Here is a 14,632-nt window from a genome sequence, read left to right on the forward strand (position 1 = left end):
TTCTCAAAAAACCATATTCAATTCATATTAATTTGAAGACATTAATGAAAACAGACAATAAAATAGGCATTTTAGTATGTCGAGGAATGGACAATAGGTTTTAAATATAGTCATAATGTATAAATAACACACCTTTTTTATTGATCAGATTCTTTGGTCATCCTTGCTTTTTCATTTTGATAGCAATTTTGTGCAGTGGATTGCAATTATATAGAAGCAAATATAGATGATGATGATGATGATGATGATGATGATCATCATCATCATCATCATCATCATCCCCTTCCTCATTTTCTATCACTAATTTCTGCTGCACTAACCAAAATATTGTTTCATTTAGGATGATATATTTTCAGTTGCAAACAATATTAACATCAGTGGTTCATGGAAGTGGAAAACCCACTATGAGATTGATAACCAAGATTTTTACAAATACAAATTATCAGTAGGGTAGGCCAAAATCATTGTGTGGTGGTTAACAGGTACAGTTTATTTCTAGAGAATAGGAAGCAAACAATAAAAAGACTGCCACAGTACCACAGAATGATGAACATAATTTAGCAATATGAAATAAAACTTAACATTGCTGAATTTAAATGTATTATAAGTACGCACTCATTCAACTCTGTCAGGATGTGTTGTACTATGTGTAAATTCTGAAGAATTCTATACACAAAACATATTTATAGCATTCATATGTCTGGAGAGAGATGACAAATTCACAGTTTATTCTTTACAAATACAAATTCCTAATAGTTATATTTTCCAATTTACACAGCAGCCAAGCAAAATATCCAGACTTGGGGGGCACTTTTAACTTTTTTTTTTTTTTTACTGAGATATAACTTGAGTGAATGAGTCTAAGTACAAGTATTTTAGTCAAGCCATCTCAATTGTATACTACAATGAAATCATAAACCCACTATTGTATGCCTTCTTCCAAATTTATTCTTCTGATTATGTATCACTTGTTTATACTTGCAGATGTGCTTTTGAACTTTAAACTGCATTGCAAAAGTAAATTTCAGATATAAATGTTAAAGAAATAATATTTGTAAAAGCTCTTTGCCAAAAAAAAAGGAAAGGTGGAAAATCACACAGAGTGAAATAAAATACAGCATACACAATACTTAAGATCCTTGCATCTGGGACATTCATACATGATGATAATACATAGGCCAACTAAGAAGAAACTCCATACGTTTTAAATGCTGAGGGTCCAATTACTATTTCAATAGTTTCGTTTTCTTTTTGCCACTTCCCCATCCACCGCTGAATTGAACTGGATGGTCTCGAAATGATATCCGCTCTTTATGGGCGGGGCTCAATTGTGATTTCTCAGGTGAAGGTGCATCCTTTTCTACAGAAGCAGAAATTGGTATTAAAATGACATTGCTGGAATCCAGTCAATTTTTTTAAGTTTAATGGAAAAACAGCAGCTTCCCAGAATGCTTTGATTTTGTTACTCAGTAAGGTTTCATCAGGATATCTAAACTACATTTAAATCATTAATTGATCATAAAACTTTGATCACAATGCTGATTTGTGAATATTTACTACACATGCATGTTCATACATACTTCTTTTTACTGAATTCCATCAACACAATGCATCTATTCAACATACTGAAACAAGAAAAATGCAGAATAACAATAGTCTTTCACACAAGACCATAAATATAGCTACTTTAAACATTTTTTAAATTATATATAAATTGCCTTGATAATTCTTACCATTTACATGCTACTTCACAAGACATAATAGCTTTTTGATAGTTTTAGTGGAACCCAACATGTTCAGGATTAGGTGGATATAAACAAACTGAAATATTGAACAAATATATAATTTATGGCCTTTTAAAAATATTGTATCCATTTTTTTAAAATTTGTGTACAGTTATTTCTTGCACATATAAATGTCACAGAGATATCATTTCCATAGCTTTTGATACTTTTTTAACCCATGGAGAAAATATAAGACATACCGCATAAAGCAGGACAGATACTGTACATCTCAAATTGAGACTTCCCACATTTAGGGACTCAGCTCTAAAGTAAATGATACTTTTCAGTGGAAAAAACAAAGTGTCAGCAGAGATGTTGTGATGAAGAGACTGGTGGGGAAAGGGTTATCTCGGCCCCTTGCTGCTAAAAGCGTTATCCCACTGACATAATATTGCTTTGCAGCAAGGCTATGGAATTTGGGCTTTTTATGTATGTATGTATATAGATATCACTGAAGACATTCCAACTTTACTAAAGCTTTACTAAAGCTTTTCTGTAAGGTTGGCACATTCCAAATCTATGCCATACTTTGAATATGATTTATTGATGAGAGAATATGTATAACAGTGCAGCTTGAAAACCATGATCAAAGTAATATACATTAGACTTCAACTAAAATATTTCAAGATGGTATTTCAAGGTTTCAGTTTAGGAAATAAGGATCTTGATCATTTCGAGGATATATGTAAGCAACAATGACACCAGCAAAAACAAGCATTTTTCTTTTATTATATTAAATAATTTCTGCTTAGCACACAATCATTTATATTAACTTCCCTTCCACAGACCTTTTATGTACATGCATCCTGTTCAAATTATGTACCCATCCACCTCCCCCAACTCACACAAACCACTTACCCCATCCATCCATCCATCCATCCATCCATCCATCCATCCATCCATCCATCCATCCATCCATGCTGCTTACAATTTATCTTTTTCAGGGTAGAAGATCCATTAAATATGGAAGACTATAGAAAGCAGCAGCAAGAGACATGAGAAAAATGGGAAAATAATGGGACTGGGGAAGGCAATGGCAAACCACCCCACTATAGTCTGCCAAGAAAATGTCGCAAAAGTGATGTCCCCCCCAAAGGGTCAGACATAACTCGATGTTTGCACAGGGGACCTTTCACCTTTCACCATAGAAAGCAGCAGCAAGAGTCATGAGAAAAATGGGAAAATAAACTCAATCTATGGAGTTTGATGACTACTGCATTTTTTCAGGCGATTCTAACTGCAGTGTTCTAGGGTCAGGCTTCCAAACTGTACACCTGTTTGTCTGTCTCTCAGTATCTACTGGTCTCCTCATAGTGGTTACTGTTTCTTCTTCTCATTCTTTTCCATGCTTTTCAGTGGAACCTACCTGAAAAAAAAAACTGTTTGCTGGGGGAGGAGAGGTTGCAGGACTGATGGAGAATAGGAAGTAGACAGGAAGTATGGACTTAGTGAGCTATCAAGAAGCATTACTATAAATAAAGATGGTGTTAAAGAGATTGCAGCATGCCAAGTTCCCATTTAATTTCTTTCAATTGAAAAAAAAATCTAAAAAAAAATTAAAATCAGGTGGGAGGTGAACTTGTCAGGTGGCACGAGAGTTTTCCATAGATACCATGTGCTGTATTTGGTTTCCAAACTGCATCCCTAAGAATATTATCTCCTCATGTTACATAAAACAAACTTGATATGCAATAGCTGCAAGCAATACAATTCATTCAATATCTGGTTTTCATCTTTATAAGAAACTGAACTACATGTCTGTAATCTCTGTAAGTCTACTTATGGAATAATCTTCCAAGTAACTAAGCCTCAAACAGATACTATTTTCCATTCTAGGATTTTTAACAATGCTGCTAACTCTTTGTGTGTTTTGGCCATTATCACTGGTAATACAAAGAAACATTAAAATTAGTTCTAAAGCACTGAAAATGTTTGTAATGCAACAGAATGTCAGTAGGAACAGCTCTGGATGTACAGTGAACTCTTCACTGAAATTATAAGAAGCAGACAGGAAACTTCATTGAAAGAGCTGATCAGCAATGTAAAATGCTGATATTGAGTAATGTCTTCGATGAAGTTTCTAATCATGCCAAGTGAGAAAACATAATTGAATTAGTTTCTTTAACTTAAGTCATAATTTTAAATTTGGCAAATTCTGTTGAAAAGAGGGGGGTACTGCATTGGAGATTTTGGAAATGATATTTTCATGTGAAAGAGTTTAGTCTTTAAAAAACCTCAAGGCTACTATTTCTGCATGACCTGTAAATCCCATGTTTGTCACTACAGGTTGCTACCTGTTCCAAATATTATATAATTATGAATTGTTTGTTTGTCCATCTTTATTACGCTAATTACTTCCTATCCTCTGGATAAAGTTAGAACTGTTTCCATTTATAAAAGAAGAGAAAAAAACAAAAATAAACACCATCTGTCCTCAAGAGCTACAAGATAACCATGTAAATCTAAAACCACAAGACATAACTTATGAAGACATCTCCAGAAAAGTTACTGAAATGAAAGATAATTGTGCAAGAGCACAGTTATGCTCCCACAGGCTTCAATTCAGTCTAGTATCACTTTGAAAGAAGAGAATCCTGCTGGATTTCATTCAGAAATTTGTATTAGTATTGATATGGATTCTGATTAAACAACAGGATTAAAAAATCACTTTCTTTGGGTTAAAAACATGAAAATGTTTATTTTTGCTTTGCAATGCCATTAATATCTATATATTTAAAATGCCCACTATCTACATTTTAAATTTGCTATTATGCATCTACGCTATTTTCACTATTTCCAAAATACCAGTCTAAACTACACTAGGGAAGTAATAGAATTTGCTTCTCACACAAGTTACTTGGGTGTTAGAATTGCTTTTAATGTTTCATTAAGAAAACAGAAGATATTTACAGGTGATCCATGATTAGTTTCTGTTGGAGACACAGCATACCTTTCAATAGCATAATTGCGGGGACTTGGGTCTGTGAACAAGGAGGCTACATAGGCTGGGGATGGCCCATCTTTGGCATAAATGGTGGAGTTGACACAGCTAGGTCTGTTTGCAAATGTTACAAAGTTTCAGATACAATAAGGGTTGAAAGACATTATTACTGTACAGCCTCACTACAGTACAGGCTCCTGGGTGTGATAATATGAAGCTTAATGAAGTTTGAATCTATACTTGCACCTTGTGAGGCACCAAGTGTCGTAAGAAATACTATTTTATTGCCAGCACAGAGACTTTGGTACATGGCCTCTGGATGTTCATAGCCTGCTCTAGAATTTAGAGGACTGGTTTGAATTTTCTTGGATCCCTTTTTATAACTACTTCAAACTGCAGCTACTGATTCTGAATTTTCTAAGGTGGAATTTCATTACATCCCAAATATTCCCAAACACCCTGACAAATTCTAAGATGGTTGGAACTTATTTAAATAATTAGGATTTACTTTCAACATCCATATTTAATATTGTGATGTAACATTTGTGCCTATTAGAAAAAGAAAGGCTTGCTAATCGTTCAGGCATTGACAGATGGTTATTTTTTTCCATAGCTGGTCCAGATTTCAGCAATATCCTGAAAGAATGTTTAAGGCCCTTGAACATACAAAACAACTGATGAATTAAGTATCTGCTGAATGACTTCTTAAAACTGGAAATGAATGCTTATTTTTCTAAATAATTATTTCTCTTTGATCTGTTTTCTTTGCTAATTATTTATTTTGTTCTCCCTCTCTCTTGACTAAATCTTATATTCTTTACTAAATAAAATCTAAAGAGAAAGCAGAATATATATTCCTTAATAGGTATCAAAACTGACATATACTTTGTTTTGATAAGTAACACTGTGTGGAAATACTTGGAACCTTTAACAAAGTGAAAGGAATGGAAGGAGTTTATGGAAAAGAGAGAGAGATTTTGCAAATTGCTGGATTGACATGTCACAAAATATTAAGATACCATAGAATTTCACTGGCACATATAATGCACTATGTCTTGATATATAATTTATATCAAATCTTTTATCATATGATATTGTTTACCAAAAAATACAGCATAGAGATAGAAAAAAACAGCAGTTTAATTAAATTGTAGGAGGAGACCCATGTTTGCCTATGGCAGCAAAAAATCAGGAGTCTGGTAGCACCTCCTTTAACTAACAACTTTTATTAAAAGGTGTAAGCTATGCCTTTTAATAAAATTTGTTAGTTGGAAAAGGTGCTTCCAGTCTAATGAAATTGATCAGAACATAGCAGTAAAAACTTGCAAATCTACAAAATAAATTGAATTCAATAGGTTTCAGAAGAAATCACTATTTTTTTTTTTTACAATTTTTAACACATTGTTGCTTGGGTTCATACTGAAATAATTTATTCCAAGTTTGGACATACAATTTTAATAATTAAAAAATGCATGAACAATAATAATGGTAAGTGAAACTATTGTAAATGAAAATATTGTTAAAGAAAAGTTACAACTGTAACTCAGTTAAGACAACTACAGGCATGCAAACATTAATAGCAGAGTCTCAAACCATAGGAAATTAGTCCTCTGAACAAAATTCTAGACCTCACAATCCCTTAATCTAATAAAGAGGCAGTTTGAAAACACCAACAGGAAAGAGAATAATAGATTTACCTTAAAAAAAGAGAAGAATTTGAACACCCAAAACTTCAGTATGTCTCATTAAGCATAATGTGTATGATTTTCTATGGATCCAAGTAAAACGAGTACTATTTGCACTGATAATAATCACAATTACTTTACAGTGGCAGGAGCAAAACAAATAAAGTACTATAGTATTTTACATTATTATGAAAATGTTTTGGAAAGTATTATTCCATATAGTGTGATACTTGCCATAATTACTCAGAAGTAAATCAACTGTGGTCCTCAAAATTTACCAGCAGTGTACCTAGGATGTAGTCTTAAGCAATTAGTACTGCTCCAAACAAAGGATCTGAATTTATATTTCTTAGCAATTAGCTCCCAATGACACATAGTGAATTTTTTTTTAAAAAAACTAACAGGATAATCATTGAAGTAGTGTCTGTCTATTTGTGTGTGTGTGTTTGTGGTCGTGTGTATGTGTGTGTGTGTAATTTGAAACAAAATCACAAGGTTCAGGCATGTTCTCCAGTGCTCCTAATGTAATTGCTTGGGCCCTCACTTACAAATCAAAATTATAGGACATCTGGAAAAAGAATAGAATTAAAATAAGTAATTTAATTTATTAAATTTGATATAGCACTCCATTACACTCTATAGATATTACCATCGTAAAAAAAGTAATCTTCCCATTGATTTATAAATAATGATTATTTAAAACATTAATAACCCCTAAGGACATGAGACTGTGCCATTCATTTAAGTGAAAGCTACCAAAAAGCAAATGGTTTTAGGACTGGGGCCTAAAAATGAGATAAGTACCTGTCCTTAGGAAATGAAACATCAAGGGTTTGGTAAGGCCTACAGGAATAAGTAATTAAATTACAGGTTTCAGTTAAACAAAATCACTGATGATTCTAATTTTTCACATGATTGAATTTATTTATTATACATGCACACATAAACATAAACATAAAAAGATTTCCCCCTTTTTCTAGATATATTTAATTAGCTAGCTATACACACATGAACTAGAGAAAGATATGTAGATATAAAAGCTTTTTCAAGTCTATACATTATAAATGTGTCTACTATATACCTTATATACCCAAAACATAAACAGAGAATAACATTTCAAAGAAGGACAGAATCCGAAGCAAAAGCTTGGCCATCCTACTAAGAACAATTGTAACATGGAACCTAATCAGGTGATTTGAATTTTATCTATTATTAAAAGGATAAAAAAAAAGCTTACTGGAAGATTCTGCAGAGTGTCTGTGTGGCTGATTATTTTTTTCTCTGTTCTGAGTCAAAGTACTTCCACTAGTCATGGAAACAAGCTCTAAATCCGTATCTTCTCTCCTTACAGGGCTTGTCTGGAATCAGTGAGAGAGAATGTACACAATCAAGAAACAAAATATGACATTTTCTGAATGCAGCTCACATTACTCTCAAATAAACAAGCCAGCTCTGTCAAACAATCTTCTTCAGAATGATCCCACAATCCTTTATTGCGGCCCATTCTGAACAAATGCACTATGTCAAAGCACTTTTGTAAATAGGAGGCGATCTTAAAATTGTGGTTTGTGATCAGAATCAGCGCAGCAACAAAAGACAACATTTTAGTACTGTAATTTTGAAGAAAATAAATCTTGCAGACAACTGATGAAACCTTAAACAGCTTAAGATCATTTACTGAGCAGTCTATAATTTAAAGTTGGAATTGAATGCCAGAAATGTTACATTTGATTATTTTTTTTGTCATATTTCCACTTAATTTTATGTAAGTATCTGTTCTATCAGTGAAACAACTAGTAAATTATATCACCTTCACTACATTACTAAATTCCAGAAGATATAGAGATAGAGATAGACAGAATTATTGGTACATGTACCGTATTTCAACTATAAGCACATTTATATTTTTTAAATAAGAGAAGGATTACTTTCACAGAAGGATCACAGCTTTTGAAACGAAAATGTGCATATTAATTTGATTTCTACAACAAACACTATACCATTTGCAAATGCAGTATTTATGAAATCTGTATGTGTGCATATATAGATATAAATAAATAGCAATTTTGACGACTGACAGGAAGCTCTGGCGTGGGCTGGTCCATGAAGTCACGAAGAGTCGGAAGCGACTAAACGAATAAACAACAACAACAACATATGGAGTGATATTTATGGCAAAATCAGTGCAACTATAAAAGGTACACGTGAAGCCTATTGATATAAATAGGACCCAACTGCATAATTAACTGCCCCCACCCCCACCCCAGTTACTGCAGCAAAGTCATTTAATGGAGAAGAGAGATCTTATTATGCTGATCTTTTTTATATTATTATGCATGTAACCCTGAGACCGAGAACCTGAACATTTCAATACTGCCAGTATGTTTCTTTGAAAAGACTAATTTTGGAAACATATTTAAACTGTTAACAGAAGAGAGCATTGCCAGTTCAAAATGTTTGATTTTTATTTTTTTTTGAGTTTTTAACAGTTTGCAACCTCATATTTTAGGGATAATGTCTCCCTAATTGTGAAGGCCCACTGCTTATGTTCCACAAGGCAATTCCTAGCCTACAAGTTCACATTTTCTAAAGTGAGGCTATATAATTAACAAGATTTTTATCTCAAATTATTCTGTGACAGTGGAATCATAATAATCTTTGATTAGATTTGAAGATACGTTGTTCTTGTGACTTGCTACAGAAACCCACTACTGCTACGTGGACACTATTCCTGTGTTTCTGCTGCTATTGTACTGATAATTGTTTTTAACTTATTTTTATAGCTTTATTCTGTAACATCTTGAGGTTTGGAAATCCATAATATACAGATTCTAACTAAATAAGAAATATGTAAGTGATGACAGTAGTGTTCCACTGGCCTAATGAAACAATTTTAGTTAAGTGGCTTTCAGCTGCCTGGGAACTTGAACAAACCAACCTTCTGGACTGTTAGCCATTTAGATTGCAATCAAAAATTAATTTCTTAATCCACATTTAGAGATTAATCAGCTTCTAGACAGTTTTGTTTGTTTATTATGTTACCCTCTGTTGTGGAATTAAGCTGGATCAAAAATAGTTACAACTGAGTATAACCAGATTACTTAGTCATAAGTGCTTAACTCTGAATAATCATAATGGACCACTTGTAATTATGCAAATCTGTAAGATCAACTTTGGGGGTCCTGGGTCAAAGACCTAACATTACATATCAACCAGGGTGGTAGGGATTGCAGATAGGGTCTCCTTGTGGTGGTTCTTCAGTCAGTGCTCTCAAGGGATATATGGTTGGTTATATCTATTTTGAGAGCCAGTTGGATGTAGTGGTGAAAGGCACTATGCTAAAAACCAGGAGACCATGAATTCTAGTCCTGGTTTAAGCACAGAAGCCAAATGGGTGACTTTCAGCCAGTTACTTTCTATAGAGAGTAAGGATGACCTTGGCAGAGATAGGCAAAATCCATTACCAAAGCGACAAGGTGAAAAACATACCTTAAGGCCAAAGGAAGCAGAAAGTATGCTACTCTCTGGAATAGCTTCCTTCTATAGGTTAGATTAATCCTTAATTGGCATCCTTCTGGAAGTTAGTTAAAACAGCTCTTCTGGAGGGCATCTTGATTTGGATGCTGCTGCATTTTTTTGGTTAGTTGCTGTTGCTCCATTTTAAACTTTAACTTAATGTAATGCTTATTATTGTTTACTATGAATGCTTTAATAATTTTAGGTATATTGTTAATTATTACTGTTAAATACCAGGAGTCCTTTTTGATGATGTATTTTTAAACTGTTCTAAGCCATATCATTTGAATGAATGAATAAAGAAATACGGTACTTTTATCTCTAAAGTAGGCATAAAAAAGCCACTAAGGAAATAGTCAAAAATCCAGAAAGACCAAATTCTTGCCTGCCTGCCACAATGTAGGCCCATTATTGCTCTACCCATCATGGTTTTTGCCCTGTTGAAACTCCTGAAATGTGGCTTTTGCCCACCAAAAGGCAGCTCATCCCAAGTCCAGAATAGCCATTGTTGTTGTTGTCATTTTGTGCTGATGTTCATACAACAGGCAGAATAGCATATCTGCAGAAGGGTTTACACTAAAGCCATAATTTGTGAATCAATAAAGCATCTATCTTGATCAAATTCATTAATTATCAGACCAGCAATCATAAATGAATGCCTAAGGCTGGGGTTCGTAAGATGAGCTCAGGCTGCCATTATGCTTGCAGACGACTCTTTTTATGGCCACCAGGTTTCCTACCTTATCTGATTTTTATATTTAAAAATAGTGTAAAGTAAAGGAAAAGAAGTGGGAAGCTGGCATACTTCAAAGTAAAGCCCCGTCCACCAACCTTATTTCCAATAATGTCTCTTGGTCCAAACAGACCCAGTAAGCTTTCTTAGAAAATGAAAGTGATAAGCAACTGCACAATTTGAAAGTATGCCCTAGTACTATATCCACTCCTCCATGAAGAAGTAATCAGAGATAGTATGGATGGTCTTATGCTGGGGAAGGGATGGCTAGATTTGTGGCAGATAGCCTCTTGGTAAACTGGAGCTTTATAACTGGTTATATTCCCCATAGCATTTATATTGTTAATAGTCAACTCCACAAGAAGCTAATGTCATATTTTCAAAATTCCAGGTAAGTCCACCAATCTGAAAAGACTAGGGACATCTGCACTAAGTCATTAATAACAGACATACTGCAACACTCATGCCAACCAACAGTTCTCATTTTGTGACTGCCATTCTTTACTTTATGTTTTGCTGACAACTGTTCAGCAATATGACATGAAAGCAACAAAAAATTATGATTACTTTGCCATGAGCAAGGTACAAGAGAAAGGGCCAGGAAGTCGGAGGTCAAGATTCCTTCTTTGAATCTATAGTGTTTGTGCAAACGTGAATGTGAACATACACATAGACAAATTTTCCAATTTTGTATTCATAGTTGCAACCATGATATAAAATGCAGAAGTATAAGGAGTATGATTTATTTGCTCTACAGAGCCTTTACCTCTATGCTGTCTGAAAAAAAAACCCACAACCTTTCCTTTTCCCTGATCAGTTGCATGTTCTTGGTTTGGCACTTCTTGGGGATTTTCACCATGCTTTATCCCAGGAATCCATAGGTAATAAATGAAACATGAAAATCAAATTGTGCAGCCTGAAAGCTCCCAATATACGTATTTTTAATTAAGTGTCTGCTTTTGGAAGCCAGTAAATTCTTTTTTTCAAAGAATTTAAGAAGTACAAGCACAAATGAATAAACAAGCTGAAAAAAAAGATGCTAGGACCTACTGTTTATGCATTTGCAGTTTGCTGACAGACCCATAATATTCTCCTATTTTTCATGACCCCAGAAGCCTGCCAGCTGCAATAGGAATGTTCATGTATGTCTCCCTGAAATTAGAAACTACACTTCATGTAAATTTACAATTTACACAAAGGGTGGCAAATTTCAGTGGCTGGAGCTTTAAAAATCGTAAAAGGTAAAATTACAGAATTTATAATCCAAATATTTTATACATATTTCAGAACGATTATAACACAATCCTATGCGTCTGCATTTAGAAGTAATTTTCTTCATTGATATTAGTGCTGATAAGCATGCACAGGACTACAACCTCAGTCATTTATTGCAAACTATTATCACTTTATCATGGAGAAAGTTTCTTACCACAAATTGAACTCTTCCTCCCTTGAGAACATCTGGATCTATCTCAGGTAAGAAATGCCTGCTATAGAGTGATTAGAAAATAGGAACAACATCAGTGACACTCCAACATGCCTCCAAATTAGTTACATTGGATATCTTCCCTCCCTAGTTAAATAACTTCACAGATTTTGGAATGTATGCCTATGTTTTTTCATAACCAATTGAAACTTATTCTAAGTCTTCTCTGTATTTCAAAAGTAGTTAGCTTTATGTAGGGATGGCATAATGCATAAATCTAAATCTTGCTTGGGCACACACAGAAATAGTTGTACAATTCTTGTATCCTGACTTAAGACTGCACTTGTTCGCTTGTTAGTAAGTTTAACATAAATCAGTAGAATTTACTTCTGGATAAAGACATTGAGAATTAAACTGTAAAACCCCTTCTATTTGGTAATTATCGGTTATCAAATGTTTAGGTCAATATCATTAACAATTTTGGCTCTTGTTTTCAATGAATTTAAAAATGTATTTTTAACAATTTAATTAGAACAAATAAGTAATTGGTTACTGCTATTAAGTATAAGAAAATTCTCAAAATGCAAGTTACTGAATAACAACAAATTTATTAAATTTACCAGTTAATTGAAAGCATATTACTGCTGCAATAATCTTGGATTTTGTCAGATCAGTTTACCAGCTGTTTGACCCCAAGCTTTTCTGTAAGCTGCTTTATCATCAAATTCAGAGCAATAGAATTCATTATAACACATAAAATATCCCAATTCATGGTATTACAATTATTTATGTGCCACATAGGTCTACAGAAGTAACTCATGATAATTTAGAAACCATTCAAATTGCATAAAGGACATATCTTCTTATTTTTGAATAATCGTTTTCTATTTTTTTAAAAAAACTAAAAACAAAACAGTATACCAACAAGTGATTAAAATGCAATTACATCACTGTAAATATAGTTAAATGCAAGGATGAAAAAATACAAAGTTTTAATTTACACACACACATTTATTATAGCCCTAAGGCCAGATAAAATCAAAATATATAATAGTAATGATCTTACATTTATATATATGAAGGTGAAAAGTGAAAGGTCCCCTGTGCAAACACCGAGTGAACCTTTGGGGGGATGCCACTTTCGTGACATTTTCTTGGCAGACTAGAGCGGGGTGGTTTGCCATTGCCTTTCCCAGTCGTCACCTTCCCCAGCAAGCTGGGTACTCATTTTACCGACCTCAGAAGAATGGAAGGCGACCTGAGCAGGCTACCCAAAAATCCAGCTTCCACTGAGATCGAACTTGGGTCGTGGGAGAGTTTCGGTTGCAATGCTGCCACCTACCACTCTGTGCCACACAGGGAGCCATTTATTTATTTATATATATAAAATTAAATATATATAAAATTAAATATATATAAAATTAAATATATAAAAAAATTATTTATATATAAAACAGAAAAACAACTAGTATGATATGATCTAAAATTAATTAGGAATAAAAATACTAAAATAAATCAAAATAAAATACTATGTTAAGAAATTCTAAACTTAAGTAATCGTGCAGCATATTGTGCAGATGGTAGCACAAAACCGGGTAACCTGGGAGGATATTTTCAGGTCTTTGTCTGAAAGAAATTAAAGCATTAAATAGAAATCACACTCCCTGCCTGAAAATTTCTTCAATATCAGATATATAAGGATCTATCTAGAGTCCTTATATAGCGAACAGTATAATAACATATGGCTTAGAGTTTCTACTGAGCCATCACCACATGGACATGAAGTTTTAATTTAATATTTTATTTCCTCATCTTAAATACACATTCAGGCAAGAAAATACAAGAAATCAGGTCATTTGTTTTGAACAATGGTATATAACCATGACAATTATTTTTCAAAGTTATATGCTCTACTAATTAATGTTTTTAATTTCCATTATTAAAAATGTAGCTGAAAAGATTATAAATTGATTTCCTACATTTTACAGATCATAGTAAAAATACGTAACTGTACCTTATTTTAGGACATTGATACAAGATCTGGTACTTCAAGCCAAAACATATTTGCTTAGAATCAACAATCCTGATTCTATTTACAGGAATGCCTATGCCTATTGGACCCACCCCACACCCTTAGATCAACAATGGGAAGACTGTAGTGGTTCTGCTGGGTTGTATCTGGTATCAATGATTAATTCTGCTTTCTTATGGTGGGGTCCATACTATTGCCACTAGAACAAATTGCCTCTGTAAACAAGCCCCATCCTTATTATAATTTAGAAGGAACTTTAAAAATACTTAATTGCACAGGGTTTTTAATATTTTTGTAATTTAATGTTATGAATTTACTGTTTCAAATGGGTGTATATATGTGTGTGTGAGAGAGAATGAGAGAGAGAGAGAAAGAGAGAGAAACATATAATCTTTATTATAGTGTTTATTGTATTCTTGTCAGCAGCCCAAAGTGATTAGCAGGTGGTATATAAATGTTCTAAACAAAGGAACTCAAATAAGATTAGGCTTTGGTATTGCCTTCCATTTGAAATG

General features: G+C 33.5%; 1 protein-coding gene across 1 annotated transcript in view; it reads right to left on the reverse strand.

Moving 5' to 3' along the window:
• Positions 1–552: 552 nt before the first annotated feature.
• Positions 553–14,632, reverse strand: part of LRRIQ1 (leucine rich repeats and IQ motif containing 1) — a 107,927-nt gene continuing 93,847 nt past the window's right edge. The window contains exons 24-26 of the mRNA XM_063308399.1: positions 12,089–12,149; positions 7,648–7,768; positions 553–1,360 (exon numbers count right to left, since the gene is read on the reverse strand). Of these exons, the coding sequence (XP_063164469.1) occupies positions 1,227–1,360; positions 7,648–7,768; positions 12,089–12,149 (316 nt within the window). The 3' untranslated portion in view covers positions 553–1,226. The remainder of the gene's footprint in view (positions 1,361–7,647; positions 7,769–12,088; positions 12,150–14,632) is intronic.

The sequence above is a fragment of the Candoia aspera genome, chromosome 7 (genome assembly GCF_035149785.1).
Source record: "Candoia aspera isolate rCanAsp1 chromosome 7, rCanAsp1.hap2, whole genome shotgun sequence".
Classification (NCBI taxonomy): domain Eukaryota; kingdom Metazoa; phylum Chordata; class Lepidosauria; order Squamata; family Boidae; genus Candoia; species Candoia aspera.